Source organism: Myotis brandtii, unplaced genomic scaffold, assembly GCF_000412655.1.
Source record: "Myotis brandtii unplaced genomic scaffold, ASM41265v1 scaffold26, whole genome shotgun sequence".
NCBI classification, from domain to species: domain Eukaryota; kingdom Metazoa; phylum Chordata; class Mammalia; order Chiroptera; family Vespertilionidae; genus Myotis; species Myotis brandtii.
The window spans coordinates 1143203-1163952 of NW_005359880.1; the positions used below are offsets into that span (position 1 = coordinate 1143203).

Genomic DNA, 20750 nt, shown 5'->3' on the forward strand with positions numbered 1-20750 from the left:
CTCAGTCCCGTTCCCAGAGGCTCTGCTTCTCAGAACCCCAGGAACCGCTGCAAACCTCGGAGAGAAAGCTGCCTTCCAACCGATGCCAGACAATCCCGCCTCTCCCGCCTGAGTCTGAGTCCCCAGAGACTCTCCCAGATCTGGAGCCCAGAGTCTGAGACTCCCTCCTGACTGAAAACGACAACCGCGCCCTCAGCCACCAGCCTGCCCTGCGCGCGCACCTCCGTACCTGAGCACCCTCCACACTGCGCCTCCTCTGAGCCTCGGTGTGCTGTTGTTTATCCTTCTAGTTGAAGAGTCTCTCCTCAGCCAGCCTTCCTGTGGTTCTGGGTGATGTCCGTCCCGTCTTTTAGTTGTATTTTTGAAGTGGTTGTTTGCGGCAGCAGTCTCTGGTGTTTACCTATGCCGCCATCTTGGTTGCTCCCCGCTAATCTCGGTAGTTCTTGAATAATAATGGACTGCATTCCAAGGTTGCCTCACAGGTCCTGGGGCACTCCTGTTTTTATAAAGAAAAATAAAATAATACTTTAACATTAAAGCCACTGAAAGTCGGTAAGTTATCTCTGTTACAGAATTTGCCAAAGAAAATGCCTTGGGTAATAATAATTGACTTTAAAATCAAAGTTGTTAAGGCAAAATATACATAACTAAAATGAAAGGTATATGGTAAATCTTTTTCAGTGGTAAATATATATGACTACACATAGTTTTCCAAAGTCCTTGGTAACTTAAGGACTTTGGAACATGGCTAAATATCTAGGTATTTTAAAATGACAAGGTACTGAAACGTCAGTCTGAGTTTGCCTCGTGTGAAGAATCTAGAGAATAGAATTGAATCTATTAATTGAGTGTGCCTTGTGTTTTGTTTGAAATATATCCTTAGAAATGTGGATATGTTGCTAATTTGAGAAATGCTAGGTGTTTGTCTTGCCGGCTAGAGTTTGAGGCTTCTGGAAGTTTGGAGCTCAGGTTAGGTTGGGAGAAATTGTAAGGATGTGATGGCTGAGTGCATGGAGTATGGAGGTTCATCTTTGAGAGGAATGGTTCTTGTGTTGTCTCTGGAGAGATTGCTGGTTCGGAGTGTATTGTGAGCCTTATGTGTATTGCATGTGGTGGAATTTCAACCTAGGAAATAGTATTTTGTTGGCCGAATTAGAGGATAAGGATTAATTCTATGGTCTGAACCAAATTTTTAATGTTAAGACCAGTTTTAATTTAATTGATGTCTGAAATGTGTAATATAATCTTTGGGTTATATATATTTGATAGACTTTCCAAGTTAAATTTCAAGACTTTAACCGAGAGATACCTTTGGGATATTTCAAGGGCCCTGAAATGATTCAAGGATGCATTCTCTCCTCTTAAAAGAAATATTTTTGAACTCAATTAGGCCGATCTAATATACTTAAAATCACGTGGGAAGCATTATCAAATAAAAATTAATAACTGTGTTCTGTTTAAATACATATAAGCAATTGGTTCTAACAAAGTCCACAGTAAAATTTGCAAAAAAATATTGTTTAAAAGTAAATTTAAAAAGGAGAAATTTTAAAATCTCTTCCGCTACTATTTACAAAGTAAACTAAAAAGTTATTATTTGGGCATTAAAACTCACCATTAATGAGACACCATAAAGAAAAAGAAAGTTACTTTACTTGAGATGTATATATTGCAGTATTGGCCAGCATGTCTCTCTCCTAGTTTTTCTGAAAAAGCAACCAAGTTGGTTGTTCCGTTTAAAAGAAAGTAAAAGGTTTTAAAAGAAACCCCCTAAATGTGGCTTAGAGATTGCTCTAGGAAAAAATATAGTGGAAAATGCCCTTCAAATACCTACGAACTGTACTTAAAAATCAATATATTAGGCCTCAGAAGGTAGAAATACGAAAGGATTGTCTCAAGACCCTAAATGACTTTTAAAGGTTATAAGAGGACATTAGTTAGTTAAGACCTTATCTAGAAATCTCTATGGGAGAAATGACAAATTTATTCAATATACTTAAGAATCCTAAGAAAGTTTTTATTAAGTGTATATAAAGACACTTAATTATTTTTTCTAATTTCGTGACTCGCATGTAACAGCAGTTTGCAACCATCTGAAATATGAATGCCAAGCAATTTGGGGCCATCTAGCAAATCCTATCTTCCCTAAACCAAGGATCCTTAAAGGTGAATAGTTTGCATTTTGCCTCCCTAACCAAAACTTATGTCTATATACTAAAAAAAAAACAACTGATAGCAGAAATCCAATTAGTGTCATTTACTGTCCACACCCTAGGTCAAATAAAGTTCAGGGGAACTAATAGTGGAAGGTTACCAGAGGCTTAATATTGTTGCAGAGGCTTGTCTCTAACCTAGAGATTACTTATTATGGAAGCATTTTATCCGTGTTTGTGCTGATATTGGACCAGCCTACATTCAGGGAATGGTATTAGCTGCCGAATCAAAGGAGATGTTATTCTTCAGGCATTAACCATTTTTACAGTTGGATCCAGTTCTGGAAAGATTGGATCTACTGCAACAAACCCCTTATATTTCAGCACAATGAGTAGAAATACAAGCTCTTATTTATGCCTTGACTGATTTTGCTATGGAGCCCATCAACCTATAGTGATAGTGCTTATGTGGTAAGTATGGCCAAAAATATTGAAACAGCTATTATAGGGCACACTAATTCGGAGGAACTCTTTCATTTATTTTTCAACCTTCAAAAAGTCGTTTGAGAATGACAATTTCCATGTTTTATTGGCTATATTAGATTCCATTCTGGCCTTCCGGGTCCCTGCAGGTAATGAAGAAGTAGATCACCTCATTGCCTCAGTAGAGGAAGTCACTCCATTTTCCATGACGCAGGCCTCGCACGCCCTACATTATCAAAATGCCTTTGCCTTGTACAAGGAATTTCATATTTCCCAAGAGCAGGCTTGCCAAGTTGTCAAGCAGTGCCCTCAGTGTGTTATCCACCTCCCTGTGCCAGCATTAGGGTAAATCCCTGAGGACTTAAACCTAATCAAATCTGGCAAATGGCTGTCACTCATATACCTGAATTTGGCAGATTTCGGTGGGTCCATGTCTCCATAGATACATGCTCACGCTTCATTTTTGCTACTCCCCAAACAGGGGAAAGTGCAAAGCATGTAATTAACCACTGTCTAGCAGCTTTTCCAGTCATAGGACCTCCCTTAGAGCTGAAAACAGATAATGGACCCCCATACGCTAGTTCTGCTTTTCAGCACTTTTGTCAGCAATATCAAATTTGTCATAAAATTGGTATTCCTTATAATCCTCAAGGTCAAGTAATAGTGGAAAGAGCCAATCGTACTCTTAAAATGCAATTATGTGTCACCTCAAAACAAACTCAGTCATGCTCTTTATACTTTAAATTTTTTGAATTGCAATGCAGAGGGTCGTACAGCAGCTGAAAGGCATCAGGCCTCCTGTACAATAGCCTCCGCCAAATTAGCCCATTGGAAGGATGCACAAACCAGACAAGTTTTACCAGATTCAGTAATGATGTGGGGAAGAGGTTGTGTTTTGTATCTTTCCAGAAGGAGCAGTGCAGCCAAATTGGGTGCCAGAGCATTACGTGTGTCACCGCAATGGACCCAGAGAAGCTCCTTGTTCCTTTGTTCAAAAGACTGAGAGTTGCCCCAATGACAGCAAAGTGGAAGAAGAAAACTGAAGGCTACCCAAGGGACTGAGGTGCCAACATGGGGTCATTTGAAGAAGTTAATGACTGAAGCCCAGCAGATAGTAGAAAAGCAAGAAGTGGAAGCTCCTTCCTCAAACATGTTTCTGGCTATGCTAGCATTGGTTAGCTGCCAGTCTTCTGTAAAGTCTTGTGCAGCCAAGTCCGAGGCCCTGAGTAAATATACACCAGCAGCAAAAGAAACTTTCATTTAGTAGCTAAAAATGTTAACATGTAGGTAGTTTGATTTCTCTCTTATTGCTGTGTTGCATTGGCATTGTTTTGTTATTATTTTAATAGAGCTTTGTTCTTGATATTTAAGTTTTACTTTTATTATAGTAGCTAAAAAACAAAAAAAAGGGTGAGATGTAGAGAGCACCTGGGAAGGCACATGAGCATTTCTTTAATTATTGTCAGCTGAATCCAGTGATGTTGGCAGAGCCACGTCCTGGAAACATAACTTGCCAGAGGCAGGAGTGTTGTCAGCTTGACCTTCAGCCCAGGCACCAGGGGTTGGGTTTCGTTATCCAAATCCAGCCAAGCACCAGGAATGAATATGACTTGGGCCCACCCAAGAATGCACATAATCTCCTTTGTCTTGACCTTTAGTAAAACTTCCTGGTTTTTGCTGTATAAAATAAACACGCTGTATTGGCTCTGGGTTCCTGTCTCTCCATCAGAGGACAGTGGTCCCACCCAGTCCCAGCTTTTCCTACTGTATTTGTGTCTCTCTCTTTCATTTTCTCAATCCTCCCCCGCAACCCCCCGTCGCCCCTACTCAGGAACCGGACCACTCTTTAGCCGTGCTGGACACGGAAAAGAGAGAAAAATTTATATAAGTGTTTATTTATTTGTACTGTGTAATAGTTAAAGGCTTGAGTCAAAAAGGATTCTCAGGAGCTTCTATAATCCTAATATAATAAAGAGCTAATATGCTAATTAGACCAGACGGCAGAATGACCTTCTGAACGACCTTCTGGAATGACCAGTGGATGAGGGCCGGGCCATGAGGCAGCCAGGGCTGCTCTGAGAGCCGAGCCCCTTGCACAAATTTCATGCATCAGGCCTCTAGTAGTATTATAATGGGTTTTAAAAATGTTAACTCATGTTTAAGAACAGCTGTTACCAAATATCTGTTTTGTGAAGGCATAGGACAACTTAGTTTTTCTTAGAATTATATTTTCTCATTTTACTTTAACTAACAGGTGTTATCTGGGTGTCTAAACCTATGAAAATTAAGAAACTATAAACATGAGATAATAAAATAATTAGATTTTTGTATACACCAACTAAATTTCTGAACCAAACTGGTTAGCATTTAGGAGATGAAAGAGAAAATACTAGTAAAATATAAACACACATAGATAAGTACACACATATAGTAAATAGATAGAAAGTATATTGACACTTTCATAAGCTCCCAAGAGTTGCAGTTGGCTGTTATATTATTAAAATATTATCTCTTAGAATTTTAACATACTTATTATATTAGACCTACCAAGCTGGGTATGTCTCTAGTGGCATGAGTATCTTGCAACAACACTGCTAGTCACAGGTTTGATTTGGGGAAGAAAGGGTTTTGCACAGAACAAACAGGATGTAAAAATATTCTTTCCATAAAAAGCAGACATTTGGACAAGTGGCTTCTTGGTCTTTTAATTCCAAATTTGCAAATCAGTTCTCAGAGGAGTTTCTGTTGTGTTTTATTGATATTCTTTGGTTGATCTTGAATCTTTTTTTATAGTACAGTGGGGCCTTGAGTTACGAGTGTCCTGACTAACGAGTTTTTCGAGATATGAGCCATTTCTCGGCCGATTTTTTGCTTTGAGTTGCGAGCTAAAATTCGGGTTACGAGCCAGCTTCAGATACCCCACCGCTAGTTGGCGCAGCGAACGTCACAGTGAACGCCACAACTTCAGCCCAGCATCACGTGTCTCACTCGTTCACTTTAAGATTTGACATATGAGTAATTTGAGTTACGAGCTCCGTCACGGAACGAATTAAACTCGTAAGTCAAGGCCCCACTGTATTTACAATATGCTTCATATCCTCCCCATTCTTCAAAGGGGCAGTTAAATCTTCACTCCTCTTTGGGATCTGTTATAATTTCCCCAAACTAGAAGTAAGTCTCTCTGATTTCTTCTAATTAACACTCTCTCTAGGTAGTTGTGATTCTTTAAATCTAGACATTGTGGATTTTAAGATAAAGTATTTTTTTTGTACTGTTAAGAAAGAAAGAGCTCTGCCTATTTAACTATTTCACAATGCTTTCTCACCTTTTAGAATTATTTTCTACCTACTGAGAGAGCTCTTTTAGAATTATTTAAATGAAGATTTTTTTTGTTTAAATCCTATTATTTTCATAAGAAAGCACAAATCAAAGAAATTGGTTAAGGAATTCTTTTTTATATTCAGAATCTGGTTTTCTTTTTAATCACTTTGCAACTCAGTGTTGTTGATGTCAATGTTTTCCCTAACAATATCATACTCTGGATTATCAAGAATATTTGTGACCTGGCACTTCATAAAAGAAAGCTTCACTATTGTTTCTGAGATTTTCTTCTAGGTTGACCCATTTTGCAAATTTTATGCTGGCTCTTTATTGATATTACCATAAGATGTCAACGTAAGGTTTCTAGATAATACACACAGGGCTTCATTAAATGGTCTTTACGTAAATGGTTTGTTGACCAAAATATTGAAGGGTTAAAATTGTCCAGTCTGTAATGAGGCAAGTGCCCCATGCAGTCAATGACAACTAAATCACAGCCGCTAGCAGGCCATTGGTGATTGTAAGATAGCATTGATTTTAGCAGAGAGCCTGCTATCAGAGGAGTGAAAATATTGTGAATCTTACTAATAAAATAGAAGAAATGCAATACTATATTCTCTTCCTTTGTATTTCTTGGAGTTCAACTAAAATTTCACTTCTGTGAAATTTTGTTGGCCCCTTGGACTTTGATAGTAGCTATTTTCTCTGAAATATCATAACACTTTATTTAATTAAAAGGACTAAATAATAATTTTTGCATGAGAATAATCTATGCATATGGCTACAAAACCCAACTGCAATTAAAAACTGTAGTGCCCAAGCCCACTACCCTCACTATGAGAGCCCTGGTCGTGGGAACAACTAACTTGAACCATTTCTGGTTTTGGTTCTTAGACCTGTGGCTACCTTTCTAGGGCTAAAATAATATGCTTATACGGATTGCTTTTGCTATTCTTCTCATTTAACAGATATCATGGTAGAAGAGAATTTAGCTTATTAATTTCACCTTCTTTCTTTCTCCTTCCTCTACATTAATTACATTAATTTTATGAGCTCTTTTATTGGTACACTAGAGGCCCGATGCACAAAGATTCATGCAAGAATAGGCCTCTCTTCCCCTGGCTGCTGGCACCAGCTTCCCTCTGGCACCCAGGACCCGGGCTGCTTTGCTCCTGCCTCGGCCAGGCACCTGGGACCCGGGTTGCTTCGCTCAGGCCACCATCACCACCCACCGACCCAGGCTGAGGTGGTCAATGCCACCTCATGGCGACCAGTTGTTTGGTCATTTTGGTTGTGACACCTCTTGGCCTTTTATTATTATGATTGGTAATTCCCACCACTATTTCTTGTTCCATTAACTATAGTTTCTCTTGACCTCCTACTTCATGAAGTTGGGATATTTAACCCTTTGCCTTCCAACTATCTTTCCTTATATAATTATACCACCCAAAGTTGATAACTATGGTGAGAATATTGATAATATTTTATGTCAGTATTGTAATTAATTAAATATTTCATTTTTGTCTATCGGTTGAACCAAAACAATTGAAAAATCAATAAATTGGGGTGTGTTGCAAATCACTTTTTGCTATTTAAAATATTGATTTTTCAAATGGATTCTTTAAATCCAGCATTTGCACAAATTTATGCCATATTTTATTTTGGTTCATATTTAGATCAGGAATTTCTATAAAGTGTCTTTCAATTAACTTTATATTTTCTTATTGGGAGAGGAAATCTGGGTCTTCTTCATTATATTCTTAATTTTCAGGGTTTTTTTTTTTACTTAATCTCTTTATTTTTTAGGCTCTATTTCATTCTTTGAAGCCCTCTGAATTCATATTCTTATTTGGAATAGTGGCTTCAAGTTTGAGCTATTACTTCCTCCCCCCCCCCCCCCCCCCCCCCATTCTGTGTTTTGTTTTATTTTCTGCAGCTTTAGGATCATATTATGTACAGAGTTACCTCCAGTCCCACCTTCCTACAACCATTTCCTTTTGGGGCCATCTTTGAATATTTTGCCTATGTTTGGGGAATTCTCTGCTTTATAAATCCATTCTTTCCCAGGTTGCCTTACTGCCTGGATATAGACTGTGAACTAGGCTCTACCAATTATAGGCATTCATGCCAGATTTTAGATGAGAAGTGTGGGATATGAAAGAGCAGATGAGCTCAGAGGAAATCAGATGTAGTAGACATTGAGATTTCAGTCTTAACATGTGGTGTCTTGGTGTGGTGGCAGGCCGGAATTTGGAGAGCAATCTACATGGGATTTTGGGTGTAGTTTTTGGCTATGTGCTTTATTAGTTGGGTTTTCTGGCCCGTGCTGAGGTTCTGTGAAGTACCCCAAATTCTTCAATAAATTCTTTTTCTACTTAAACTTGTCAGTTATTTTCAGCTATTTGTAAACCACTCCCATGACTGTTATAAAGAGGGAGATCTCACTGCTGTGAATTTTCTATATGAGGATGAAGAAGTCAGATATTATCTAAATAGACCAAAATGTCCTCTTCTTTTAGCCCCATATCACCCTCTGACCTTTACCATTCAGAACAATTTAATTAATCTTTGCTTCATCTTCCAAAAATTTGTTTAAATCTCTCTTTTGTTGCTGGTCTCCTCTCATTCTCTCTGTTCTTGTGGGTTGATATGATTTATTTTACTATAATTCCAAATGTATCTTGGGAGGAAGAGAAGATCAATTTAGTTGCTCTGTTTACCATCTTGAATCTGAAGTCCCATGATATTTTATTCATATTGGTATTATAGTACTACGACAGACAAAAAAAATCATGATAATGTTACTTCTCTTTTTTTTCCTTTTTTGTTAATTCTCACCTGAGGATATTCCCCACCCCCTTCCCCCCATTGATTTTTAGAGAGAGTGGAAGAGAGGGGGAGAGATGGAGAGACAAATCAATTGGTTACCTCCTATACATGCCCTGGATCAAGCCTGCAACCAAGGTATGTGCCCTTGACTGGAATTGAACCCGGGACCCTTCAGTCTGCAGGCTGATGCTCTAACCTCTGAGCCAGACCAACTAGGGCTAATGTTATTTTTTTTTTAATTAAATTATGATCTCATCAATGTTTATATTTCTAACACCTTATGTGGTAACTTACATTTTATCAAATATCCAATTAATATTTAAATGAGTTGATATATGTACAGATTTATAGATTATTTTATAGTAAGATACCTGTTCTTTTTGTTTGTTTGTTAATCCTTTTCCATGGATATTTTTTCCATTGATTTTTTTTTTTTAGAGAGACTGTGGAAGGAAGGGAGGGAAATGAGAGAGAGAGCGAGAGAGAGAGAGAGAGAGAGAGAGAAAGGGAAACATTGATGTGAGAGCGACACATTGATTGGTTGCCTCCTGCAAGTGCCCTGACCGGGGCTGAGGATTGAACCTGCAACACAGGCCTGTGATCTTAATTGGGACTTGAACCTGAAACCTTTCAGTGTGTGGCTGATGCTCTAGCCACTTAGAAACACTGGCCAAGGCTAAAATGCTTATTCTTTACTTAAAAAAAAAATGTTCCTTTGCCCAACCAGGATGCCACGGTTTGATACCTACCTGGTCAGGGCACTTGCCCGGGTTGCAGACTCAATTCCCAGTGAGGAGCGAGCAGGAGGCAGCCAATCAGTGATTCTCTCTCATCATTAATGTTTCTATCTCTCTCTCCCTCTCCCTTCCTCTCTGAAATTAATTATATATATATACTAGAGGCTCAATGCATGAAATTCGTGCAAGGGGCTCAGCCCCCGCTGCCGTGTGTTTATTGATTTTAGGGAGAGAGGAAGGAAAAGGGAAAGATAGAGAGAAATATTAGTGGCAGATGGAGCCTCCTGCACGTCTTAAGCCAGGAATGGAGCCCACAACTTGGACTTGTGCCTCAACCAGGAATTGAGCCAGCGACCCCTGGTGCATAGGACAATGCTCAAAAAACTGAGCCACTCCGGCCAGGGAAAGATGCCTATTCTGACTCAACTTTGTTTACTTTAAGTTTATGAGTCATAGCTGATCCCTCTGCATTTTTGTTTTCTTTCTTAGTTTATTTTGTTCATTAGATTCCACTTATATCTCTGCATTTTCAAGGAATTAATTTGTGAGAAGATCACACAATTAGAATCATATCAGGAACTGAAGTACTTGAAAAAAATATGTTTTCAAAGTGACATGCATATGTCAGGATGATGGAAAAATAGATATTCTTTAAATTTAGAAAATAATTTAAGTCTTTAAAGCTACTTGATGGGAATAACACAATCAATTTCTATCCTAAGTGAGGAAATAAAAATAAACATACTTAAAATTACAAGTTAGTACAAATCTACCAGACAGTATTTATATTGTTAAATTTTTGACACTTGAAGGAATAGTGTTTTTCATTTATATTTTAATGAAAAACTTAAATGTTGTTTAAGTGAACGATAGATGGGTATTGCTCCTGTGCAAAGTAAAAGCAAAAATTAGTGGCAGATGGAGCCCATTGAGTTTATTCATCAAAGCAGCAGAATTGTTAGAATTGCTTTTCTCACTTATAAACTTTTTTACAAACCTAGACTCTGAGATCATTGGAGCAAGTTGTGAACAATATCTTTCCTGCCCAATCAACCATTCAAGCACTGATTGAGACTGTTGTTTTATATTTAAGTAGAATTTGATACATAAAAACAACACAAAGAGACTTCCCTGTGATGGAAATTAAACAGTCTGATTTTTTAATGAAAACCCATTATATCATAACTACAGGCCCAATGCACGAAATTTATGCAAGGGTTGGCCATTGCAGCCCTGGCTGCTGGGGCCCTCGCAGCCCCGCTGCCTTGTGGCCCTGGCTGCCTCGCCCCACCCCCCGCCCACACCCATGTCCGCCACCACAACCCCCAGTTCCCCGGTTCTGCGGAGCCCCCCATTCGATCACCCCGCAGAGGGTGGCCCGGGCCTCCCTCTTTGTTGTGATCATGGAGTTCCCCCCCCCATTAATTGCCCCCTGGCCAATGGCCTGGGCCTCCTTCTGCAGGGCGATCGATCGCGGAGCCCCCCCTTCCCACATCGATTGCCCCCAGAGGGTGGCCTGGGCCTCCCTCTTTGGGGCAGTCGGGGAGCCCCCAAATTGATTGCCCCATTGGTTGGTGGCCTGGGCCTCCCTCTGCGGGGCGATCGATCGCAGAGCCCCCCCTTCCCACATCGATCGCCTCCAGAGGGTGGCCTGGGCCTCCCTCTTTGGGGCAATCGCGGACCCCCCAATTGATTGCCCCATTGGCTGGTGGCCTGGGCCTCCCTCTGCAGGGTGATCATGGGGTGATGGCGGGCCCCTCGACCAATCGCATTAACACCCACCTTGGCTGTCCTGGCCCCAGTGTGTGTCATAGCATGGTCATCCGAAAGGTCATCCTGATGGTCATTCTGCTGTTCAGTTGTTCGGTCAATTTGCATATTACTATTTTATTATTATAGATTCAGTAGAATATGGATCTTGATTTTCCTTTTGTTTAAAATTTATAATAATCACTAAAGTTAGTGATATGTTTAATATGCTTACTGTATTTGGTATGTTATGCAAATTGAATTGAATTATTGCCTCTATATCCAGGTATCATGAATGCATCATTTAGATTAGACTATGGATGAATCTTTGTATGTTTCAGAAAGATTTCTTCAAATATGTCAAATAAGACACATTATTCCTTTAACCATGAACATAGAATGATTACATTCCAGGGGAATGTCAGACAGTATTATCTCAAACTCCTCATAGTTTGGTGTCTATCAGTGGCTCAATTTAGGGAGCTATATATGTGAGGAATTGCCTTAGGTATAAACACTCCATTTATTTATCTACATCAAGCATTAAAAAGAACATAAAATACATGAAAAGGAACCAGTCAGAAACAAAGAATACAACATCTGAAATGAAGAATACATTAGAAGGAAATAAGAGCAGGTTAGGAGAAACAGAGGATTGAATCAGTGATTTAGAGACAAGATAACAGAAAACATTCAAGCAGAGCAACAAAAAGAAAAAAGAATTTTTTAAAAATGAGGAAAGTCTAAGGGACCTGTCGGACAACATCATGCATAACAAAATCTACATCATAGGGGTACCAGAACCTGTTTGAAGAAATAATGGCTGAAAAATTCCCTAATCTGGTGAAGGAAAATGACATACCTCCTCAGGAAGCACAGAGAGTTCCAATCAAGATGAACCTGAAGAGGCCCACACCAAGACACATCATAATTAAATTGGAAAGGTTAAAGATAAAGAGAAAATGTTAAGAGCAGCAAGCGAAAGACAGTTACCTACAAGGGAGCTCTCACAAGGCTGTCAGCTGATTTCTCAGCAGAAGAACTTCAGGCTAGAAGAGATTAGAATGAAATATTCAAAGTGATAAATAACAAGGACCTACAACCAAAATTACTCTACCCAGCAAGACTACTATTTAAAATTGAAGGCAAAATAAAGAGCTTTCCAGATAAGAAAAAGCTATTGAAGTTTGTTACCACCAAACCAGTAGTACAAGAAATATTAATGGGTCTTCTTTAAGAATAAGAAAAGAAAAAATTAGAACATAGATGTAAAGAATACAATGGTAATAAATTAGTACCTATTAATATTTACTTTAAATGTAAACGGATTAAGTGCTCCAGTGAAAAGAATGGGTAGCTGAATAGATAAGAAAATATGACCCACATATATGCTGTCTACAAGAGACCCAGCTCAGAATGAAAGATATACACAGATTTAAAGTAAAGGGATAGATGAATATATATGTTTTTTTAAAAAATATATTTTTATTGATTTCAGAGAGGAAGGGAGAGAGAGATAGAAACATCAATGATGAGAGAGAATCATTGATCAACTGCCTCCTGCATGCCTCACACTGGGGATCAAGCCCTCAACTTGGTCATGTGCCCTGACTGGGAATTGAACTGTGACTTCCTGGTTCATAGGTCAGTGCTCAACCACTGAGCCATGCCAGCCAGGATGGACAAATATATTTTATACAAAAGGGAATGAATAAAAAGCTGGGGTAGCAATACTTATATCAGACAAAATAGACTTCAAAATAAAGGCCATATCAGGAGACAAAGAAGGACATTACATAATGCAAAAGGGATCAATCCAACAAGAGGATATAACCCTTGTAAACTATATGCACCCAACATAGGAGCACCTAAATATATAAAGCAAATCTTGGAGAACATAAAGGTGGAGATTGACAATAATACAGTCTTAGTAGGGGATTTTAACACACCATTTTCATCAATGGCTAGATCTTTAAGACAAAAAATCAATAAGGAAACAGTGACCTCAAATGACACACGAGACCAGATGAATTTAATTGCTATCTTCAGAGCAATGTACCCCAAAGCAGTAGAATATACGTTCTTTTCAAGTGTACATGGAACATTCTCTAGGATAAACCACATGTTAGAACAAAAATCAAGTCTTAGTACATTCAATAAGATTAAATCATATCAAGTATCTTCCTTGATGACAATGGTATAAAACTATAAATCTGTCACAAGAAAACAAAACTGAAAAAACACAAACACATGGGGGCTGAATAACATTACTAAACAATAAATGGGTCCACAATGAAATCAAAGAAGAAATCAAATGTTATCTTGAGAAAAATGGAAATGAACACACAACAATCCCAAATCTATGGGACACAGCAAAAGCAGTCCTCTGAGGGAAATTCATAGCAATGTAGGCCTACCTTAAGAAACAAGGAAAATCTGAAATAAACAATCTAACCTTACACCTAAATGGAACTAGAAAAAGAACAACAAACAAAACCTAAAGTAATAGGAGGAAATAATAAAGATTAGGGCAGAAATAAATTACATAGAAACTAAAAAAAAAGTACAAAAGATTAGCAAAACAAAGAGTGAGTTCTTTAAAAGATAAACAAGATTGACAACCTTTAACCATACTCAAGGGGAAAAAAGGGAAATAACTCAAATCAGAAAGGAAGGAGAATAACTGACACCATAGAAATACAAAGGATTATAAGAAAATATCATGAAGAACTATATGTCAGGGCTTACTTGGGCCAGCTGAGGCCTGGGCTGGGGCTCAGGATTCACTCCTCCTGCTCTGGGCAGGCACCTCTATGGTATTTCTAAGGTGATGATGTGTACAGCAACTTTCTTTGGAGCAAGAGGAAACACCTATGAATCCAATGGTGACCTTGCTCTCTGGATGCCAGAAAATCAGGTCAGAAGTTGAGATTTCCACTATCAAGAAACAATGGAAAGAGCTGCAGCTGGTGTGATGCCACCAGCTTACTTTGGAGAATAATTCTGGGAAGAGTTACATCTTGCCATTCACTAATTCACTCATTCATTCAGTTAAAATATATTGAGCACTTGCTATAGAGTCAGCTTCTATGTATGAAGGATATAATGATGAAAAGGAAATAGTAAAAGAAAAATCAGTTGGTCTGGTGGAGTTTACATCCTATTGGAGAGGGTTAGACAATAAACAAGAAAAATCATATTCACATTACTATCCTATATAATAAAGAGCTAATATGCAAATGGTCATCATGCCCTAGCACCCTCGCGCCCTTGTGCCAGGGCCAGGTGACCTGAGGCCATGCCCTCCGCCCCAGCGGGGCTTGACAGGGGACCTGAGGCTGCGCCCCCCCGCCCTGCGGGGCTTGACGGGGGTGGGCCCAGCTGGGTCTGGGTCTTGTGTGATTTCGAGGTACACATGGGTGGGCGGGGACTTGACTCTGGGTCCCGCGGTGCGCCCCAGACTCTGACAGGAGGGAGATTTTCATGTACATTTTACTAATTTCTTTCATCTCTGACACTTCTATTATAGAGAAAGGGCAAATAGCAATATTAAAATACTAGAGGCCCGGTTCATGAAAATTCATGCACTGGAAGGGGGATCCCTCAGCCCGGCCTGCCCCCTCTCACAGTCTGGGAGCCCTCAGTGGCGGGAGGGGACCTGGCAATCAGGGGAAGGCGATGCCCCCATCACACCTCTGCTGCTGCCACTGCCGGCAGAGCAAGCCTCGGCTGGCCCCGGTTACCTGAGCCTCTGGTCGGCTCTGGGCAGCTGGGGGGCTGAGGGTACTGGGGGACTCCGGAGGCAGGTGCACAGAGTGGCTGGGCCCGTCTGGGGGTGGGCCCAGCCTTGCTGTGCACCTGCCACCCCCGTGGGGCTGAGGGGACTAGGAGCCGCCATCTTGTGGCTGTGGGTGCTGCCATCTTTGAGGGTGTGGCAGTCAATTAGCATATTCCCTCCTTATTGGCAGTGGGTGCTGCCATCTTTGTGATGGCGTGAGGGTCAATTAGCATATTTTCTCTTTATTAGAATTTCCTCTAATTAATTCCCTTTTAATGGGCCACTAGTTAAGTAATAAGGAGAAAAAATTAAGCAGAACAGCAGATATGACATATTGGGGTGGGAAGGTGTTGAAATTTTAGTAGGTTGGTCAGGGAAGGCTCCTCAGAGAAGGTGACTTGAGCAAAGAGGAGAGCAGTGGTTGATGAGGTCAGTGAGATCCAGGACCTTGTAGTTCTGTTCGGGACTCGGACATTTACTCTGAGTGAAAAGGGTGGTACTGCAGTGCTTTGGGAAAGAGAGACATGATCTGACCTATGCGTTAACAAGACCACTCTGGCTGTTGCGTGGAGAATATATTGAATTGGGGAGCAAGGGAAGCAAGCAGCAGGGAGACCAATTAAGAGGTTCTTCCGATCTTCCAGGGAAGAGATAATGGTAGCTTAGAATGGGGTACTGGTATTGGAGGTGGTGAGAAATTATTGAATTTTGAAATTCCCATGAAAGTCTGCCACTGTTAGAATGTTACCTGTTACTTAAAGTTAGGCAAAATTGTTTTCTGTTCTCAGTGTTAGGATTATTGTACATTTCCCTAAGCTGTTGCTCTTATTTTATTTTAAGTACTTTGAATTTTCAGTTGAGAAATTTAACCATAAGAAAGCGTAAAGCAAATTAATAGGTCATCCTTAGGAAGTGAATTCCAATTAATGGCATTTTGTATATTAGACTTATTTTGGTCATTTTACCATTAGTTTCCCCTTTGCTTGATTTTTCTCTCATGTTTAAAAATTTGTATCAATTTTTTTTCCTGTGTTATTTTTATTTTTATAAACCTTCTTATATTCCTTTCTGGTACAATTTTTGGTACATATAATTTTTTTCTCTCTTTGAGTCTGTTGAATGTACCACCTTTCACCCTCTATGTCTTTTTCATACCCGTGATTGTTTCTTTGTTATATAAGAGCAAAACCTGTCTGTAAGATTTCAAACCATAAGAATAGTTTGTGTTTTGCATGGAACATTAAATAAAAGAATGGCTGGCTTATGTAAGGAAAAACAACTGATCTACTTTGTCACTTAACTCAGAAGATAATATTCAGTTGAGTTAAAAGTGAATCAAATTAATTGTTGGACTGAATGACTAGTCACTAGTCAGTTCATTTGAAACATTTAGCCTAGGGATATGTTTATCTATGATACATTCTGATTATGAAACTTGCCCTTGGGTTTATTTTATGAGAAAATTTTGTGTCAAAAACAGGTAGAATAAAAAAAAAACTGGGAAGAATTTGCACACATTTCATAGGATTAAATAATGAGGATTTCAAACTGAACCCTTTTTTAGAAATCCTAAATAAATATTGTGATGTCAGTGTATAAGGAACTCAAATTCTTATGAAAAACAAATAGCCTGAAAAACAAATTTACCAGACTACAAAATGTTTATACACATCTATTTTCTTCCCAAGAGTTATTAAGTTGTAAACTAAACAAACATGTCTTTCCGTTTACTCATCACATGGTACCAATTCTCAGATATGACTCATGAGGCATGTATCTCATTTAATATTTTATAATGTTATTTGTGGTAAAGATGTGATTTCTGTTTTCAAATAAAATCACCCAGAATTATGGGAAGCTCAGAGGGTGACTAGAGAGATCATCCATCTGATTTGTAGATGAGGAACCTGAGGTCCAAAGTGTTGAAGTCCCAGGTTCTATCGCTGATTTGTAAAAGAGCCTAGATTGACACCCAAGACTCCTGACACCTAACCCAGGGCTTTTCACCTCAGATTAACTTGCATGTGGTGAACTGAATCCCCAGTTTTAGGATAAAAAAAAAATTGGCCCTGGCTGGTTTGGCTCAGTGGCTAGAACATTAGCCCACAGATGGAAGGGTTCCAGATTCAATTCTGGTCAAGGGCACATACCTCAGTTGCAGGCTCCATTCCCCACCTTGGTCAGAGCAGTGAGGCGGGCAACCAATTGATTATGTCATATATGAATATGTGGCTTATTTTAACTATGTAAGACAGCATGTGCACAGGAATAAATCTATAATACAGTTGTCCCTGATATTGATTCATAGTATTATTGATGATTAAAATATAAAGATTTACTGTTTTTCAGGTGTTCTTCTCTGAAGTAAGATGACTTGTCAAAAATTTTGTATGGCTTTGTTACAGTGGGGTAAGTTATTTGTCTTTTCCTCCCACTTAAAAATCATTTTTATTTTTCAATTACAGTTGAAATACATTATTATATTAGTTTCAGGTGTATACCCCAGTGATTAGACATTACCTAACTTACTAAGTGATTATTCTGATAAATCTTTCACCCATCTGACACCATACATAGTTATTAGAATATTAATGACTATACTAGGGGCCCAGTGCACAAATTCGTGCACCTTGAAAGGAACTGTGGGCCACGAGGCTGTGGTGGGCACAGGGGCGGGTCTCGGCCCATCCTCCACGCCCCTGCCTGGCCACTCCTGCCGCGGCCCACAGTCCCCTGTCTGCTGGCAGCCCTGCTCCCACTGCCGCAGCTCCCACATGCTGACTGTGCCGGCCCTGGCCCCGCTCGCACCTGCTGACAGCATGGCGCTATTGGGGCCAGCACCAGCAGTGGGTGTGAGTGGCTGCTGCTGCCCTGATCACCGCTCAAGAGCAGGGGGAGGTGGAGAAACCCTGATGGGTGATGGGGGCCGGCAGCCGCTGCTCACACCCACTGACGGTGATGAGCAATCTGGACTGGTGGTGGTGCCAGCAGCAGGTGCAAGTGGCAGCTCCGGTGACGGCAGTGGTGCGAGTGGGGCTGGCAGTGGTGCGAGTGGGGCTGGCACCGGCAGCAGGTGTAAGCACTGGGCGGGACCGTGGCACGCGACAGCAAAGAATTTTCAGTGACCAGTTGTTCAGTTGTTTGGTTGTTCCGCTGTTTGGTCTGTTTGTATACTAGGGTTTTATATATATAGATTCCCTATGTTGTACTTTATATCTCCACTAGAGGCCCTGTGCACGAATTCGTGCACCAGTGGGGTCCCTTGACCTGGCCTGTGGGATCGGGCTGAAATTGGCTCTCTGACATCCCCTGAGATGCCCTGGATTGCAAGAGGGTGCAGGCCAGGCCAAGGGACCCCACCGGTGCACGATCGAGGCCAGGGAGGGACGCAGGTGGTTGGCCAGCCAGGGAGGGACCGTGGGCGGGCTCTAGGGCATGTCCAGCCTGTCTTGCTCAGTCCCGATAGGCCAGACCCCAGCAGCAAGCTAAGCTACCAGTCAGAGGATCTGCCCCCTGGTGGTCAGTGCACATCATAGCGACTGGTCAACTGGTCGACTGTCTGTGCCTTGGTGGTCCGTGCACCATAGCGAAAGGTTGAGCGGCCTTAGCATATCATTAGCATATTACGCTTTGATTGGTTGAACAGACAACTGGATGACCAGACACTTAGCATATTAGGCTTTTATTATATAGGATGACTATTCTGTAAAAACCAATTTGAACTATTTTTTAAAAAATAAATATTTTTATTGATTTTAGAGAGAGAGGAAGGGAGAGGAAAAGAGAGATAGAAACATCAATGAGAGAGAATCATTGATTGGTTGCCTCCTGCATGCCCCTCCTGGGGATTGAGTCCACTACCCGGGCATATGTTCTGACCAGGAATCGAACCACAGACCTCTTGGTGTATGGGACAATGCTCAGCCAACTGAGCCACACCAGCTGGGCCCCATTTGTACTTATTAAAATGTCCATATGTATGGTAGAGATTTTGCTCTTGGAGATACTGTTTCCTATATTTGCTAACAGAATTTTCTGTTTCCAGGTAGGAATTCTCATGCTCATGCTCACTTAATGAAAGTATAAGTGTGAAAATGAAAACCTTTTATCCCTTTGCAAATAGTACAAAATGAACACTATTCCCAAACTCTTGGAAAGAACCTGATTTATATCACACACACACACACACACACACACACACACACACACACACTTCATATTTATAGTTGCAAAAATAGAATTGGTCTATATATACTGTTCTGTATTTGTTTTTTCAAACTACATTTTTATTGATTTCAGAGAAGAAGAGAGAGAGAGAGAGAGAGAGAGAGAGAGACCAATGATGAGAGAGAATCATTGATTGGCTGTCTCCTGCATGCCCCCTACTGGGGATCAAGCCCGAAACCCAGGCATATTCCCTGATTAGGAGTTGAATCATGACCTCCTGGTTCATAGGTCGATACTCAACCACTGAGCCACATTGGCGGGGCTGTTCTGTTTGGTTTTTTTTCCTACTTAACAGCTTTTCAATTTATCATGCCTTTTTTGGTATTTACTAATGTAATTATTTGTTTAATGATAGCATGACAATGAACTGTATGTATCTACCTTAAATTATTAATTTATTTGACCAATTCCCCATTAATACAAATTTATTTTCTGTAACAAATAGTGCTGCATTGAAATGTATATACATATATCTTTGTATGTCTGGGAGAATATATTTTTTTTTAAAAATATATTTTTATTGATCTTTTACAGAGAGGAAGGGAGAGGGATAGAGAAGTTAGAAACATTGATGAGAGAGAAACATCGACCAGCTGCCTCCTGCACACCCACTACTGGGGATGTGCCTGCAACCAAGGTACATGCCCTTGACCGGAATCGAACCTGGGACCCTTGAGTCCGCAGGCCAACCGGTTGGGGCTGGAGAATATTTTTGTAGATTAATTCCTAAAGAGGGATGTTTATTTTGAATAGTGTGCACATTTAATATATATTGATTTCAGAGAGGAAGGGAGTGGGAAAGAGAGAAAGAGAAACATCGATGTGAGAGTGAAACATTGATTGGCTGCCTCCTGCACACCCCCTGCTGGGGATCAAGCCTGCAACCTGGGCATGTGCCCTGACCAGGAATTGAACCAGCAATCCTTTGGTGCATGGGATGATGCCCAACCAACTGAACCACACTGGCCAGGACAAGAGTTACTTTTAACTCAGCCATTTTGTTCTTGTCAAGTCTCTAACTTATTGGAGGAGGCCCACCCACATAGGTAGGCCAATCTGCTTTACTCAGTCTACTGATTCAAGTGTTAAATTAATCCAGAAACACCTAGACACACCTAGAATAATGTTTGACTAAATGTCTGAGTCCCTTGTAGGCCTCAACAAATTGACTCATAACATTAATTATTATAGCCCACTTTATTATGCTTTGCAATTTTTCTCCTTGCCCATCATTTGCTTTTTAACTTTGTTTTTTTTTATAGCACAAAAAGTTTATATATACATATGAGTATCCATATATATACACACATATATATGTCCTATAGAATAAAAATCTAATATGCAAATCGACCGAATGGCGGAACGACTGATCGCTATGATGCGGACTGACCACCAGGGGACAGATGCTCAATGCAGGAGCTGCCTCCAGCCTGCAGGCCCCAGGCTAGTCAAGGCAGGTGTGAGCGTGGACCC

General features: G+C 40.3%; 1 protein-coding gene across 2 annotated transcripts in view; it reads left to right on the forward strand.

Moving 5' to 3' along the window:
* The window catches only part of LEPR (leptin receptor), a 91354-nt gene that overhangs the window by 18306 nt on the left and 52298 nt on the right, over window positions 1–20750 (forward strand). For both annotated transcript variants that reach the window (XM_005868029.2, XM_005868030.2), the window contains exon 2: window positions 17400–17459. In XM_005868029.2, coding sequence (XP_005868091.1) covers window positions 17420–17459 — 40 coding nt within the window. In that variant the 5' untranslated portion in view covers window positions 17400–17419. The remainder of the gene's footprint in view (window positions 1–17399; window positions 17460–20750) is intronic.